This window comes from Trematomus bernacchii, unplaced genomic scaffold (genome assembly GCF_902827165.1).
Source record: "Trematomus bernacchii unplaced genomic scaffold, fTreBer1.1, whole genome shotgun sequence".
Lineage (NCBI taxonomy): Eukaryota > Metazoa > Chordata > Actinopteri > Perciformes > Nototheniidae > Trematomus > Trematomus bernacchii.
This window is the reverse complement of record NW_022988050.1, coordinates 9340853-9357014: the sequence shown is the minus strand read 5'-3', so window position 1 is coordinate 9357014 and position 16162 is coordinate 9340853. Positions and strand designations below refer to the sequence as shown.

Below are 16162 nucleotides of genomic sequence, written 5' to 3'. Positions count from 1 at the left end.
AAGTCAAAGAGCCGTAAAAGTCTCATCAGCACTAGGAAAGGTTGTGAAAACTCTCTTTATATCTCTCAGCATTGATCCTTCGCTTCCCTGAGGATACCGACCGGCCGGGTGAGAAAATACAACCGTACCCTGTTATGGTTTTGATGTGAATTGAAAACATGTCGAGTATGGATTTTCTGGATTTATCCATCACTTAAATGTTTCGTTGGAGGAATGTCGGCTCACATTAAAATAATCCCTGTAGTATGGGGAGTTAACTGACACGTGCGGAGATGTATTGCTATTCGATATTTCCCGTAAATGTCAGAACCTGCACTGTGAAGCATCAGAACAAGTCTCCCATCAGCGGTGAGCCCGAGGCTTCACCAGCACTTCATCACATCCTTAGAAAGAAAGTAGTCTTAGAGTCTTAGTGGAGCAGACCCTAAGGCTTAATGTCAGCAAATTAATTATGGATTCACCCAATTAGTTCACAAACTACATCGTGTTCGAGGGAAAATGATCATTCCCCCAAATGACTCGTCTCTTCAGTCTTTGCCCCAGTGTGCATTGTGCCTCGCTCAGAACTGTGTGTGTGTGTGTGCGTGTGTGTGCTTGTCTCCATGTGTGAAGTGACACACAGCAGGCAGGTAGCATGACCTTTTTAATTATTCAATCTCTCAAACTCACCCACCGGAGCTCCACTCTGTCTTCAGTTTGGCTTTTGAACAATCTGCCGCCTGTCCAAACACATTTCCGTTTGTATTAAACAATAAAAAGCAGCTTTTCTGTTCTTTAGAGATCAAACCAAATCACGCTGATCTGTGTCAACACATGAAGTGATACTGTTACTGTAATGGCTCTTTTGACTGTGCAAGATTGCCTCTGATCAGTAGACCCCCCCCCCCCTCACTAAGTGTCTAATAAAGTAAGTAATCACTGCTTTCTAATGAGCGTCTGTCAGGGGCGGGGCTCGTATCTGTTTACCAAACCAAATTATTTTCTTATTTCAGCAAAGTCAATTAATCACATCGGAGACAATTCTGTTAGTGTTTGTCTCTCAATGGGAAGATGGATTGCAACAGGATTGGCGTCATTATTAAACTTCATCGCATTACAAGAAGATGCCGTCGCGGATTAATTTAATATGACTCGTGGTTTTACACATTCTGCCGTGGTTAAAGTTATGACATTGGGTGGAGAATGAAACTACTGTTAAACCAATGGTTCTTTTCAGTGTTCAAAAGATAACAACAAAATTGCTTGGTCAATAGAATATAGCAATATGATGTGAAATGGCCATCACTTCACACTGGTTTATATATACAAAACCGGAATGATTCATCTATCATAGAAATGGTTAATTAGCCAATAAACAGATTCAATGAATGTGCTAACCTTTTGGGAAATGACCAGCTAGGTGACATCCTACTAGATCAACTTGTCTGTATGAACAAAGTATAGGGTAATCTTTGAATAGCAATAAGGACATTTCGCAAAATGTTGAACAAGCCATTGATTGTCAGTTTATTTTGTGTCAATGTTCTGTTGCTAGTCGTTTCAGCACCAACCCAAACCAGCGCTTTGTGTGCAGTTGTCTCTATCTATTGTGCTGTAATAAACTCCTGCCCTTCCCCCACCTCTGCAGACAGTGCTGGACAGTGATCTGTGTGTGTTGCTGACATTGAGCAGAGTTTGTGGACTGTGATTGTGCTCACAGCGGAGCCGTCCTTGGAAGACAGAGACGGCCCTCACAGATATGGATTCCTACATTTAATGTCTCGGCCTCTCGCGCACAAATGTTTCTCTTTCAATGAGCTGTGGCCCCTCAGGCAGGGAGTTTTATCGATCATCTGACTTTTAATGCCTCTTAAATATTAAGATTCATGTATATGACCTTTGTGTTTGGATTGGGAGTGCAAAATCCCTTCCTAAATACCCCCTCGGACCCTGCTGGCTGCACTGCCGGCTTTGTTTCAGCTTCTCCTCTGATGCATGGAGAAGTAGTGCCCCGCTACATTTTTCATATAAGAATGGAGGTCATACTTGGCTGTATTTAATAAAGTAAAGTGGAGGGAGGTTTTTCAAGTTTTGGGACCACTCTGTTTGATGTGGGTTTAGGGGAATGAGTGCAGCAGAAAAGGGGGGAGGAGATAGGAATTGAGGATGGTTTGGCGTCTGTGTGGGTCTTCATGGTCCCTGTGAGCACCCGTTTTCTCTACTTCCCTCCCTCTGCCACTCTCCCTCTTAATGTCACACACACATGCTCACACACACACACACACACACACACACACACACACACACACACACACACAGTGGACAGCCCTGGAAGAGTGCCCTGTGATTGATGACTCTGTGAGAGACCTCAGAGGCAGCAGCACTACAGAGAGATGGACAGATGAAAAGGAAGGAGGAGGGACAGGGAGAGGAACTGAAATGAATCAAGGAACAGGGTGGAAAAACACCATGGAAGTGAACTGTGGGTAGCTAACTCTCGTCTAAATTGCTCTTTCCTGACTACAGAGAAGACACGAAGATTTCTTATAAAAAGGCGGTTAAATGTGTCATACAGTAAAACACGATTTGCTTTTCCGTTCTCGTAAAATGTTAAATTTTCCAAGTGTAGTTTTTAAGTATATGAAATATCTAGGCTGCAATTAAGGACTATTCACATAATGTATTAATGTGGAAGTTCTTATCATAAATCATTTCCATTCTACGCAGAACCATCTCCTAAATTGAGATGATAAATGTGGGAATTTAAATAAGAGAATTTAGGGCAGGCGTCTTTTGAAATGATTTTGTTCTGATGCTCAACAAGACAGAAATCTATTGTTTAAAACAGAGATCCTGCGCCTGTCTTTCAAAGGATTGATGAAGACTTTTACGAATAAGTTTGACTAATAAATAATGTTTTAGTGCTTACTGGCACTGGCAATGATTCTCACAGTGTCAGCACTTTCTAGGAAGAGAGGCGCTTCTTTCTGGCTCCGGTCCTGGAAGAGCGAGATGTGGAATTTGAGTTTTTTTTTTTAGTGCTGCATTTAATCCCTGTTGTACTGCAATCGCTTTAGTCTAATTCTCTAAGATGCTGATCCAAACTGTTCTCCAAATGTTCTGCCAGTAAAAGAAAAACATACCCTTTGTTTTCACTCTAACACGGTATATTTGCGCATGTTTGTCAGTGATAGTGAATGAAATGCCTTGTCATTTTCAGCTTGCTCAAATGCCTGTTAAACTGATGTGAAATACAAAGTATGATTACAGTTGTCAGTCCAAATTCTGGTAAAAATAAAAAAATGTTTTGTGTTGTTAGGGAATAAATGGGCTAAGGAATCTATATGTTGTTAAGAGGTGTTGGAGATGGTGTGCTTCTCTCTCAATAGATTTTAACTACCCTCTATTGGCCTGAATGCGCCATTACACGTTAATCTGTCAACCCTCAGGTGCAGCACATCAACTCAAGAGCTTCATTTTGTTAAATGATACATCTCTCCTCACAAGTTCTATCCCTCTCTTCTTTCACATGTGCCTGGATCAACTACTGTCACATGAATACATATTTATTTGCCTGCTTTGTTTTGAGTGCAAAGAAAGAGACTAAAAAGTGGATTGCTATTATTTGCCATCTGAGTCAAGAAGCCTCAAATGTCACTGTGATCAATAAAGGAATGTGACGGGTAAGATGGAGCTTGAGATGAGTGTTTGGCAGTGAAAGAAAACACACTTCAAACAGGAGAAAAGTGGTGCTTTCAACGCATGGAAGCTTTGTCATTTCTTAGAGCAAATGGCGCACTTTGTCCCCAACAGTATCTGAGTAAGTGTGTGTGTGTGTGTGAATGTGATTCTCTGGTTTTCTGTGTATCTATCGCCTGGAGCTTCCCGGGCTCTTTGTGAGCACGAGGCTCAGAGAGTACTGTGTAGTCAAGGACTCTTTAATGCCTTCCTGTGTCAGAGTTTTCCACTGCTTGTACATCAATAATGTTTTGTATACAGCATGTGTGTGCCAGCGTTGTGTCTAACCAGGGTTTTCTGTACCTGCAGGTGTATGTGCCGAGGCGGTATGCCCCGGGGAATAGTGCTGACAGTGCACTAGGAGTCTGAACATTGTCAGTATCTGCGGCTGAGGAGGAGAGGTGCCGTGCCGATCCGTGCCGTCCTTTCCTGTGTTGTGTTTGACGCCATGTCCCTAACTGACAAACACAAAGTGAAGAGGCAGAGGCTAGATCGGATCTGCGAAGGTAAACTCATGAGTATGTCTTTTCCAAATTTTTTACCTTCACTCATTCCTCGCAAAGTTGTTTTTCTGCACTGTTCACAACAAACACTGGAGTTCCAATGTTCTCCTCAACACATACAAGCAGTGCTGCGGGGTGAATCGCATCATGTTTACAATCACAATTTTGGACTTCACAGTTCATTAAACTTGATCAGGGTGCGTGATATAGTTTAGAGCTCGAGTGCATCAAATGAATCACCGGTAATTGTCTGATAAATTCTAGGATTATTATGAAGAGAAGCATTAATTGCTGATTCTAAATACCTTATTTGTTTCCATATTTGGAGAAATTATTTCATAAATAATCATGGTCTTAGTGGTTAGCAGAATGGTTTTGATTATAATTCCAGCAGTTATCCAGTAAGCACTGATTTGCATACAAAAAGACATGGAGATATCAAGGTTAACGCTGAGCTATAGTTGTTTCATATTATTTTTAGACCTCTAAATTACTTTTGTTTTAACAACCTTTCTGTGATTTAAATTTGAATCAGGCCTTGAACTACATATGCAAATATAATCATTTAAATTATATTGATGATTGTAGTTAACCCAGATGATTAAATTAGCCCAGTTTTAACCTACATGTAATTATTCTAACAAATTAAGAAACATGGGACTTTACAAATAAAACCATGAGTTATTTAGCAATAAAATACTTGACCTATCTTTTCCCCTCACTGACACAGCTTGAGATGTACATATCCTGGGAAACCATCTTCATTGTTATTAGCACAACCCTGAGACCTATTGGTGATCAATACCCATTGATTGCTATAATTTTCTCCTGGCACACCGCACATGTCAGATACTTCAGTTAACAGTGTATAAATGTTGACCTCGGCAGCAAACAGTCGTTCGGCGGATGTAAACGAGATTACCGCTTCACTCTGGCCTCTCTGTGAATTGTGTTTGTTTGTGTAGGAGTGTCTGTCATGTGACTTATGGTTATAGAGAATCTCTTAACATCCGAACTGAAGTAAAGATTACCTCTGGGGATTGAATGGCTTCTATCCTGTCACGGCTGTTTTGGAAGCAGCCAATTTTACACCATGAACGGCAGTGATTATTAGGCTTTAGGTGGCGGATTAGAGAGCGGTGTTGTATTGAAGGGCCTGCACATAGAATAGGAGCCCCCTGCTGTGCGCATAGCTACAAAGTCAGCCCAGGCAACAAGAAATATGAGTCTCTGTGTGGGTGTGTAAACTGTGTCTGAAGCCTTCTGGATGTGCATTTTTTAACCCACTTGTTTGACTTTGCCCAGCAAGTGTGTGTGTGTGTATGTGTGTTTGTGTGTGTGTAGTTGTCAGATTTTGTCCGGAGGTAAAATCATCTCCTCTCCGCTGCCTGGGTCCCCGAGAGGCTTGTTAAGCTGCTGGGCCCTCCTGGAGCCAGCGCAGGGAGAGGCAGACATGACTGCAGTGCTGGAAAATGATGCTAGACGCACCATTACCCTCAGTGCCAGCATATTTGTTTTGCAGCATGATGTAAGCACACCTCGCCGTTGTGCTCATGAAAACGAAGGACATATGCTGCTTATCCTGTTAAAGCCCATAGTTAGAATTCTAATCCACATTTTGTAGTCTTTGCCATTGCTGCTGAAAAGTAATGTGCCATTTTTTTGATCCAAGGTAGTTGTTTGTAGCATTAAAAAAAACATGCATTAGGAGAATATATTACAGTACAATGTCATTTAAAAACAAAACAAAACACTTAATTTTCTTAATGGTGATCAATAGTCTAGCAACCACACCCCTGTTAGACATTTTTTAATAAGACCCACATTTTGTTGACTCAGTGGTTCAATTGAATCCCTTCCCATGTGACAGTATAAATGCTATGTTAAATCATTGTTTGCAAGCCCAGGTATTTAAAAATAGAATACAAAATTCATTTGGCTTTAATCAGGATAATTCATATTTCTTTCCTGGAAAAGAGAGTCAGCCTTCGAAAGCCCAACATGACCAAAATGTCTGGAATTTTATAATGTAAATACAACAATAATTTGGAAAGTCTCTTTTATTTGCTTTCCTGCCGAGGTTTAAATGAAATGATTGATGCTGCTCTCTTTATGTACAGGACACTCTTTAGTTAGCAGCTGGTTAGCTTAGCTTTCAACAGAGTTAGCCTGGCTCTGTCCAATGGTCAGCCTGCCACCACCTCTGAAGCTCTTGGACATATTTTGGCCAGGACCAGTTGCCAGGCAACCAGCGGAGACTTCAGGAAGTAACTGGTTCAGGACAAGAAATAATTCATGATGTAACGCCCTGTAAAATGCTGGGTTGTGAATTTTTGTACAGATTAAATACAGAAGACTTTAGGCTAGCTGTTTCCAACTGTTTCCAATCTTATGCTAAGCTAAGTTAGCCAGCTGCAAACAGTCTCTTTACACATAGACACGTGTGGTATGATAACACTCTTGGCAATGACATTTTTACTTTTTTAAATGATTCATTATCAGTTAATGATTACAAATGGCACTTCAGTATGTAGTAAACTAATAACATGACAAGATGATATTACAGCAATATGAGCCCACTGGAATTTGAAAGAGTATAATGTTGAATTTCATGATCTGAATCATAAAGCAGTCATATTTCATATCACAGGTGGAGCATTCATTGGTGGAAATCCTTCCTGATTAGAGTTGTGGTTGTCGTCCAGCTGTTGCATGTGTGTGTGAATGGGACAGCTGAGGTAGTTAGTCATTCCAGGGGGAACAACAGTTAGTCTGCTCTGCTGGGCAAGAGCGCCAAGCCCACAGGAGAAACGCAGAGAGACGGTAACAGGTGTTGCTGTGATGCATGCAGAGCTACTTCATGGTGAGCGTACCTGCCGACGTCCCTTCTCTCAGACACACTCACAAACACACACACTCTAACTCTCCAGATGGCCGTCATACAGGATCAGTGAATCAGTCCTCTGGCGACCATTGTGAGGGCGTAAAGAAAAAAAACAGCTTGTGATTTGTGATTTGTTCATGAGCCAATGACCAGGCAAAGTTGTTTTGCTGATTGCATGTACTGGCGTGATAAGGCTGCCATGGCGATTGTCTCAGCACATGCTGAAAAACACACACATGAAGCGAGGGCTCTGCTTTCTGTTGCACATTCAGGTGAAATCCTCACAGGGCTTATTTGGCTACTGCCGGGTGCAACTCATCTGAATCCAGGTTCACACTTCAACCGGGCCGCGGTTGGCAAACAGACACAGACCAGATGAATCCGTGACTCGTGCTGTGTCTTCTTTCAAGAGAAAATCTGGAACGTTCTCTTTCAAAGAAACGTCTGCTGAGACCACACACTGCACTGTCGAAATACAGCTTTTGTTCCTAATGTTTTTGAACCACAAAAAACAACTCCTGTTGTCCAAGACTGTTTCCAACGCCATGCAAGGTGTCACATTTAAACGTTTTAAATATCATAACATTGTTCTGGTTGTATAACATCGACATTCATGGCAGTGTGATCAGAAATGCAGTATCTAAGGAAGCCTAGATGACAAGGCTGATTAAGCCATTAAAGTCCTTGATATGTATTTAGCATAATCTGGCCTGTCTGCAAATAAGGAGGCAGGGAGCTGGTTGCGACTGTTTTTATTAAAAGCGGCTAGTTAGCTCAATCAAAGCAGCTGCTGGGAAGCATCAGCTTTAATTCAGCGTTATGAGGAATAGAGAGGAGCTTTCTCTCTCCCTCTCAGGGGTGAAGAGATTCATTTCTGTCATCTGAAGAGATGAGGAGTGATCTGCCGTGTTCCTCCCAGCGCCTGGTCCTTTCATGTTCTCAGTTTAATTTGAGCTGAATCAATGTTTATCATTCTGCAGCAACTGGCCCATTGGCTGGGAGGGAGGATGGTTCTGCTCTTTTTTTCTTTTTTTAAACTATGATTGTTGTTTTGCTTGTACCCGGCAATACTGTTTCCCCCTGGGTTGGATTAGGGCTGCTTTAATCTAGTCAGATAATGTTTTAATCAACATCTGCATTTTATTCATGCTGTGTTACATGATGACATTTTATTCCTGCATAATGAGGAATATAATATGTGGCCGAACAAAACATAAAAGCGGCCCAGCAGCCAATTCTGCTTTATAGTGATTATTTTGTTTGCTTGAATAAATTAATTTATGTTAAACGGATACCTTAATGGAGTCATAGCAATTAAGGGTAAATGTCATGTCAAATGGTAAGTGTATTCTACGCTTTTGGCTTTATGTTTGTTTTTTACCTCACGCAAGTCGGTTGCTCGATAATGCTCTGTGTTCTTAAGAAAATAAAGGCTGGGTATCAAACCTCAAATCTTTTTGGAGTGCTGACAAGGATGCAATTCATCGTCGGGGATTAAAATCTGTCGTGGGTGTAATTCTGAAATCAAGCCTGTATTACAATTTCTCAATTATTATTATTATTTTTTTTTGCTCTGATAGAGTATTAAACAGTATTTTGTGCAGGTGTTTTATAAGAAGGAGAATATAAGAACGGCTGCTTGGGTTGGAGCTTACATTTCAAATTGATCAATTAGTTGTTGGTCTTATTTTGTTACGGAAAATGATATAATGGTCTTAACGTTTTGTAAAATCAAAAGAGAGGACATTCTGACCTAAAACCATGTGTAAGCACTACTAAGGGGTGTGCATTAATAACAGATGTGTTATACTTCATTAAGTCCTTACTTTGCACTCTATCTCACTTACAACCACAGCCTAGTTGAACATATTGCAAAAGTGCTCTTTCGATTAACTAGAGTCCACATATCTTTTTTCATCAGTGACGTGGAGGCAAATTACATTTTTCGGTTCTATCCTTTCTTCTCTCTCTCACTCTCCTTCCCTCCCTCTTCTCTCACTCAGCTGCACACTCCTCGTCTCTCCAAAAAGCAAGCGGGCTGTCGTCTCTCCCTTCTGTCTGGCCCATCTGCGATGCAGTATGGGCCACTGGCTTGATAATGATAGGCAGGCGGAACGTAGGGAACAAACCAACCCGCTTAAAATGGAAGACAAAACTCTTAATCAGTTGCCTCACCAGAGGTCTCGCCTAGCTGATAAAAGGTTTGCAGTAGCGGCTCCCGCTCTTCACTACGGTCCTCCCACCCATGCAAATGTGAAACACAGACATGCGAGGTAGTAAAGAGGCGGAGGACAGAGTCTTGCTAACACAGCAGATGTGAACCCTCGGAAAAGCCATCGGACCAGAATTGGTACCATGTGTTTTTCTTTCCTGATCGCCCCTCCTTCCCCCCGGTACTTGTGTTGCGCAAGAAAAGGCCCAGGGGCTCGTTAAAACTTTAATATACTGTACAATCACAGTAATTGAGTAGAATGTTCAAGTTCTTCCAGTCACGCTTTTAATTTATGAAGTCCCTATGAAAGTTTAATGGATCAGCAGTTGTAGAGTCGCAGCTATCTAAATCATTTTGCAGCTATCTCTCCCTGCGCTGCCTGCCAAGTCCCGCCGTTAGCGTCCTGTGCCCTAGAAAGATGGCCAGATTGCTCCAAAGGCACGTCTGTTCAACACATTGTTACCTAGAGGTCTTTCACTGAGCCGTCCGATTGGCTGCGAGCTACCAAACCGGGTGTTGGCATCGATTCTGATAGTTTTCACCAAGTATCCACTGCGTAACTTTGGGGTTCCTTTTCTTCTATTGTATTATTCATGCTATCAAGTACAGGGTCCCTATTGCTTGATGAGTGTAATATAGCATGCTCACTTAATTATGGAGCAGCCCTCATGAGAGGCATACCAGAGAAAGCAGACACGATGAATACGGTGCCCTAGCTTCTCTTGCTTGTGAAAAATGGGAAATGCAGCAATTTGCATGGAAAGAGATAACGTATGCCATATCCTTGTTTCTGTGTTAGCAACACTAGCCTGACCGTACTTGAGATGTTTATTATTGTTATTAATATTTTGTCAGCGAGCAGGGTTCTGAGTGGCACAAGGCCCTGGAAGGGGCTTATTAAAATAAGTTATTGTCGGCGATCGCCGTAGAGAGATACAACATAGTGATTAATGGTGTGTTTTACAGCTGACAAAAAAGCACAGGGAGACTCCGACTTGGGAGGACAGCACTGAGAAATCACTGCAAGGAAATTGCTAGGTATGTTTTACCTCTAATGAAAGAAACTATCCTTCAGATGTGCATCATATTGGACTACTAAGGGCCATAGGGAAAATAAATCTGTTCTAATTTACTTTAGTTTTGACCTACTTAATGTTCTCCCATCCGATCTTCCATTATGAAACAATCTTTTTTTAACATTTTGTCATGATTGCATCACTTAAGCTCTAAAATGAAAACAAGCTTGTTATGGCGTTTCCCGATGTGATTTGACAGGTAGTGGGACAACATTTAGAGACACGTGACTATCGCGGTCTGTTGTCGCTCCTTAACTGTTATACATTTTGCACATTTCAGTCACGCTGTCTGTGTGTCTCAGGAGCATGCAGATGATGTCCCTGGCGACTTTTCCTTTAAACTCCTGTTCCCTATTTCAAACTGAAGCAAAGCAAAGAATGGACACAGGCTGGTAGCCATCTAGTTGTCACAGTCCAGTGCAGTCCAATCATATCCCCCTCCCTTCCTGCCTTGTCCTATCCCACACTGTCTGTGTTAGCGGTCAGGTCAAAATCTGACAGCCTCCCATCTTATCAGCTTTTTTCCCATCACACACTTATCAAAGCGCCCTTTCTACTCCTCCTGCCGCTGTTTTTTGTTTACATTGCTCTTGTCACGGCAAGTAAACACCGGCAGTTATCTTTCAGATGGCAACATCACAGATAAGCCACATCTGCTGCTCTGTTGTACATCTGGAGTGTGTAGTAGCAGTGCGAGCGCTTTGAGGGGAAACCAGACTTGACTTGTTAAAAGTGCAGTTCATGTTTATTCATTTTGTGAATCAAAACATTCTGAATAAATTACTATAGCCTTATTGTGACAGTATAGTAAACGGTATAATGCCTTTGAAGGTATAGATATTTTGTATTTGCAACCCCTGGATTATGATTTGATATAAGTTTAAATTAATTTAATTCAAATGAGCAACACCAAAAGTAGGATTTCCTACTTTAATTCTTAAACCATCTATTTTATACAACAAACTTAAGGGGGGGGAATCTCAATTCTTTAAGACACTGCATGGTTGCATGTTTTCCCCTATAATGTTGTCAGTGTATTCATATATGTGAATCTGAAGTTGCCCAGTTGTGCTCTGTGGTTTGTGTGGAACATCTACTTCCTTCTAGTAGCCACCAGGTTACATTTGACCCTCAGTCACAAGTACTTGTGAATCCAACCTATGCAACAACCCCCCTCCCTCTCTCTCCAGGGACATACTTCAGCAAACATGTCAGTCCCCAACCTTCCAAGTCCCTCAGGGAAGATCCATTCAGGCCCAAGGGATGCTGGCTGCCAACGATAGGGTTAGCAGTAACCACTAAACACCGTAAACACTGTAGCTTTACACTCTGTGAACATCCAGGGGCCTCAGCAGCGTGCTTGCTGTGTACACTATCTGGCTCAAGTGATGTCAGAGGGGGCAGTGGATTTAAGCAGGTTTTAGCTTGACGCTAATCCCCTCGAGGCACACACTGTGGACGACAGCACTGTCCCTGCCAATGACGTGCACGAACCCCATTGGATTAGCCCGCCTTGTCCCCTCCTCCATTCTGTTGGCATTGTCCAGCATGTGTTTTTACCCCAATTTCTTTACCCCCGGTTCTATTTTGGAATGTAAGCCTGACACCCAGCACAAGCATGATCCCTGCTGTAGAATGGAGTAGAGCCTCTCCCTAAAGGTGTGCATTTTTTCTGTTTGCATGTGTGTTTGTCTCTTGCTTGTGTGTTTGTCATGTTGTGCCTCTCTCTTCATTGATTTCTAATGTTTCCAGGGCTGAATTATTTAGATAGGCTGCCAGCTGGGAGCTACATGATAGCGTGGACTTAAGAGTGAGGGGTGGGGGGGGGGGCCCTACAGCTGCAGTTCAGGTAAAAAGGTAGCTCATGCTTCACCTTTTCCCATCCTCTCTCCACGTCTCCCATTTGATTGGTGGTGAGTGTAACTGGAGAGTAGAAACACAATACCCGGCTCTATTTTCCGCTTTTATAGCTGCCCGCTTCATTGTCTTCACTGATGCCTAACTCAAGTGAGCAGTCGCATTTTGGTGGTGCTCTGGGCCAACGGGGTCCTGAATGGTCTGACGGTCAGAACAACAGGGCTGCAAGTCGCTGTCAACACTGTGGCACCATTGCGGGACGTAGGAATTCTTTTTCACAGGGTGGAGCTGACTGTGGAGCTTGGTGTCACCATCACCTAGATCTTTGTGAGAAAGCTGATACAGACCTCCAGACCTCCATGTACAGGCAGGCCCAGCAGGAGCGGCGTGGGCAGCAGCTACTGAGGAAGACATCTGTGCCCGATCTCAGCAACAGTCTCTACCTCAGGCAATTGATGGCAGGCCGGGCCTCTGCACCACCTCAGGATTACTACCTGGCTGACGCTACTTTATCTGGCCAGCTACCTGACGAGTCTGGATTTTATAGGGATAACCAGCACCTGCTCAACAGATCAGCCTCGCATTATGGGCCTAGCGCTGGGGGGTTGAGGCCTACCTGGGATCAAGGACAGGCAAGAGCCACACCTTCCGTGCGGCCCTCCGCCTCAACACCTACCCCCGTGCCTCCTCCCCCTCCACCTCCTCCTCCTCCTCCACCTCCTCCCCTTCCTGTTCATGAGCTGAGCCGCTTGTACAGGGAAACACTGGGATCTAAGATGATACCAGACATCCACCGTATTGGCGGCTGCTCTCCCTCTCCTGCAGTTTACGGGGGCCAGCCCCCTCTTACCTATTACAATACTGAACAACCGTCTCTCTCTGCTCGTCAAGCTTATAACAATATCAACAGCTTTTCCCTGGACCCTCGCCAGCAAGCTGCATCCAGTTCAGGGCTGGACGCAGCTTCTCAGGGAATGGACGGAGCTCTTCACCGCGCGTATGGAGCTGTAGCCTCCCAGAGGATGCCTTATGACCCAAACTATGACCCCAGCTCAGCCATGATGGTTGCCACAGCTGGAATGAACTCCAGCATGCCTCATCACCATCAAAGTGCTCTAGACCCCAAAAGGATGGTGGACCCTAACTTCTTGGGTTACCTGCGAGCTGAAGGCTTGGCTGAGAGCACTATCACTCTACTGCTGCAACATGGCTTTGATTCTGCTGCCACGTTGGGAATGATGGAGGACCACGATGTTCGCTCTTTGGCCCCTAACTTGGCCCAAGCCCGTGTCCTCTCTCGTGTGGTGCTTGGTAGCAAGGCAAGTGGGGCAGCAACACGTACTCGATCCAATAGCTTCAGTCACCGCGAGCTTTACATGCAGCCCCCGGGTTTGACCATGGACCCCTGCCTGATGCAGCAACCGCCCAGCACCATCCAGAACGTGTCCCCCAGAATGGGAGAGTTTCTTGGTAGAAGACCCAACAGCGCACCCTCCCAACACCTCCTGGAGACCACCAACTACCAAGTAGCACGGCCCCTGGCAACTGGAGCTTTTCCAATCGGCCCCGGAGGATACAGCAATGCTGTCACTCAGGGAAGACCATTCTCCATGTACAATGCCCACACCGGTCTTGCCATGTCTGCTCTTGGACAACAGCTTCCACCAGCTCCAGGCACCCCTGGAGCGGCGCCCAAAACCTTTTCTGGTTCCTATTCCCCCATGGAGCTGATGAAGAGAGCTACCAACCTTCCTCCACCATCGCCAATAGCAGCGGCAACCCCCCTTCATAGCCCCCAACTTCTCCGGAAAGGGATGATTGCTGCTCCTGAGAGTAACATTGTTCCTGTAACTTCTTCATCCAATCTCCAAGCGCAAAACCTTAACAACAGCAAGTTGGTAGGACGTCGCACTGGTCCACCTGTCATAGTCTCAACTATGCTCTCCGCACCTGACACAAGTAATGTCAAACCTCACATATTTCCCTTCATTTTTTCAAACCCTTTCATCTCTGTCCTTGTTGCTGCTTTATCTATTTCTTGTGTAGGCTTTGGAAATAGTCTTTTTCTGTGTTGTGTTTTGTCATAGATTAGATGCACGGTGAGATTTAAATCTGTTTTATGATTGATAGATTTTTCCAATACTACAAAAACCAAAGTAGAAGCATAAGATGCAGCTGACAAGTTAAGCAGCTTTGCTCTGAGAGGTCTTTTCTTTTTATATACGCAACTATTTATACACTTATTGCAACAGGGTTGTGTCATTTGCCGGAGGGGATTCTGTCTCATCACCTAGTTGAAACACTTCTTATGTGCAGCACTCTTTCAATTAGTTTATTGGTGAGAAGTGTGCTATTTGAGTTGTTTTGTAGTGGCATCTTGCTTTTTTGAGGTTTAAAGTACACACTTATATACCAGATCATTTTACTAACTATTCTCTTACTATACACTTTACATTTTACTAAGATATGGTTAGTAAATGTTAAAAAGACATACATTTCCAACTTATCTCTGATAAAAGTTTCCTTTACGCATGGTTGCTGTCATACTGTTTTCTATTCTACTCTCACCTAATCGGAGGCTTAACTGCCTCAACATCCAATTACACTAATTGGATGTATAGTTGTGTAGGCTATAATAGGTAACTGTTTTTTATAGACACACTGATGTCTGTTTGAAACTCTGGTTGCATTGTAGTGCCACTAAACTTTGGTTCATTTATTTGTTGGCTTGCTATACACTCAATTGTACTCTTCTCAAGTAGTAGTTACAGGATATTTGTTCTCCACCCACTCTAACTGAAAAGTAATTTCAAAGTATGTCTCTGATGCTTTGTGCTGCTTTCAACAACTCTTAGGAATTAATTTGCAATTTGATAAAGTTACAGTGATAAAATAATTGTCTTGTAAACTTAGGCTGCGTATAAAATGGCAAAACCAATTTTGTCTTCTTGTGTATTCTTTTTAACCCTGCAGTCCTAGTGGCCTCACAGAATGCTTAATAATGTATGAGTTTTCTGTGCAACTTGTTGGTCTCATACAATGATTAAGCAAGTAGTTTGGCAGCTTTTTATGCTCCGTTTACCTTGACAGTGGATTCCTCAGCAAGCTGTCATAAGGTTATGTCAACAAAGAAAGGCCTTGATTTCTCCCTTTACCAAGTTGATGTATTTCCCTGCCAAAGTCAGCAAATGAGCTTAGGGAAGAATTATATATTTTAACCTTGCTTTTATGCCATGCAACCCTGTGTCTTGCCTGCCTCTCTAATGGGTCTGTGGGCTGCTGCACTTGTTAAAAAGTAATGACTTTTATGAAGTGGCTTCCCTTCATGTCATGTTCTCTAGGAAATGATAAGCGAGTGTGAGATTCAGAGGCGGGGGGAGGTGGGAGTAGGAAGTCCCTTTTTTAAGCTTCATGCACAAACCCGTAGCTTTCCAAGGTCACACTGGCAGCCCCTCCCCGCTCTAGCAGTACACTTTTAGCACAACAAACTCATTTGCATGTAGCTGACATTTGTTGCTTCAGTAACTTCATCTGATAATGGGCAGCCCTTGCCGCCGATCGCAAAGCATACTGCTTAATTGTGTGTTGCTAGGCAACCTAGGTTTTGGTGGTAATCAGAGATAGCTGATCTTCACATTTAGGGAAGGGGAAAAGTGAAGCCCTGCATGCAGTGTTTCACATTTTGTGCACTTGTTACTACTTTACTTTTGGGCAGCCATGTGCAGTGCTGAACAGGGGAAAATTGATTGAGATAATAAGATGTTGCCGGGCACTTAATGAAAACATATTTCTCTACACTCTTCCTCACTCTCCCTCTCTCTCTGAACAGTGCACATCTCAAGAGATTGCTTCTCATTTTTTAGTGCATTTTTGTGCAAGAGCTTTAGTACATCAGTGAAGAGATTCTCTTATT

General features: G+C 43.2%; 1 protein-coding gene across 3 annotated transcripts in view; it reads left to right on the top strand.

Moving 5' to 3' along the window:
- LOC117473559 (C-terminal-binding protein 2) overlaps positions 1-16162 on the top strand; it is an 88220-nt gene that overhangs the window by 32948 nt on the left and 39110 nt on the right. Inside the window, exon 2 of one of the 3 annotated variants that reach the window (XM_034119193.1) lies at positions 4027-4223. In XM_034119193.1, the coding sequence (XP_033975084.1) occupies positions 4166-4223 (58 nt within the window). In that variant the 5' untranslated portion in view covers positions 4027-4165. Of the gene's footprint in view, positions 1-4026; positions 4236-12386; positions 14209-16162 lie in introns of those variants that run through there. The other 2 variants (XM_034119192.1, XM_034119191.1) reach the window with 2 other exon arrangements.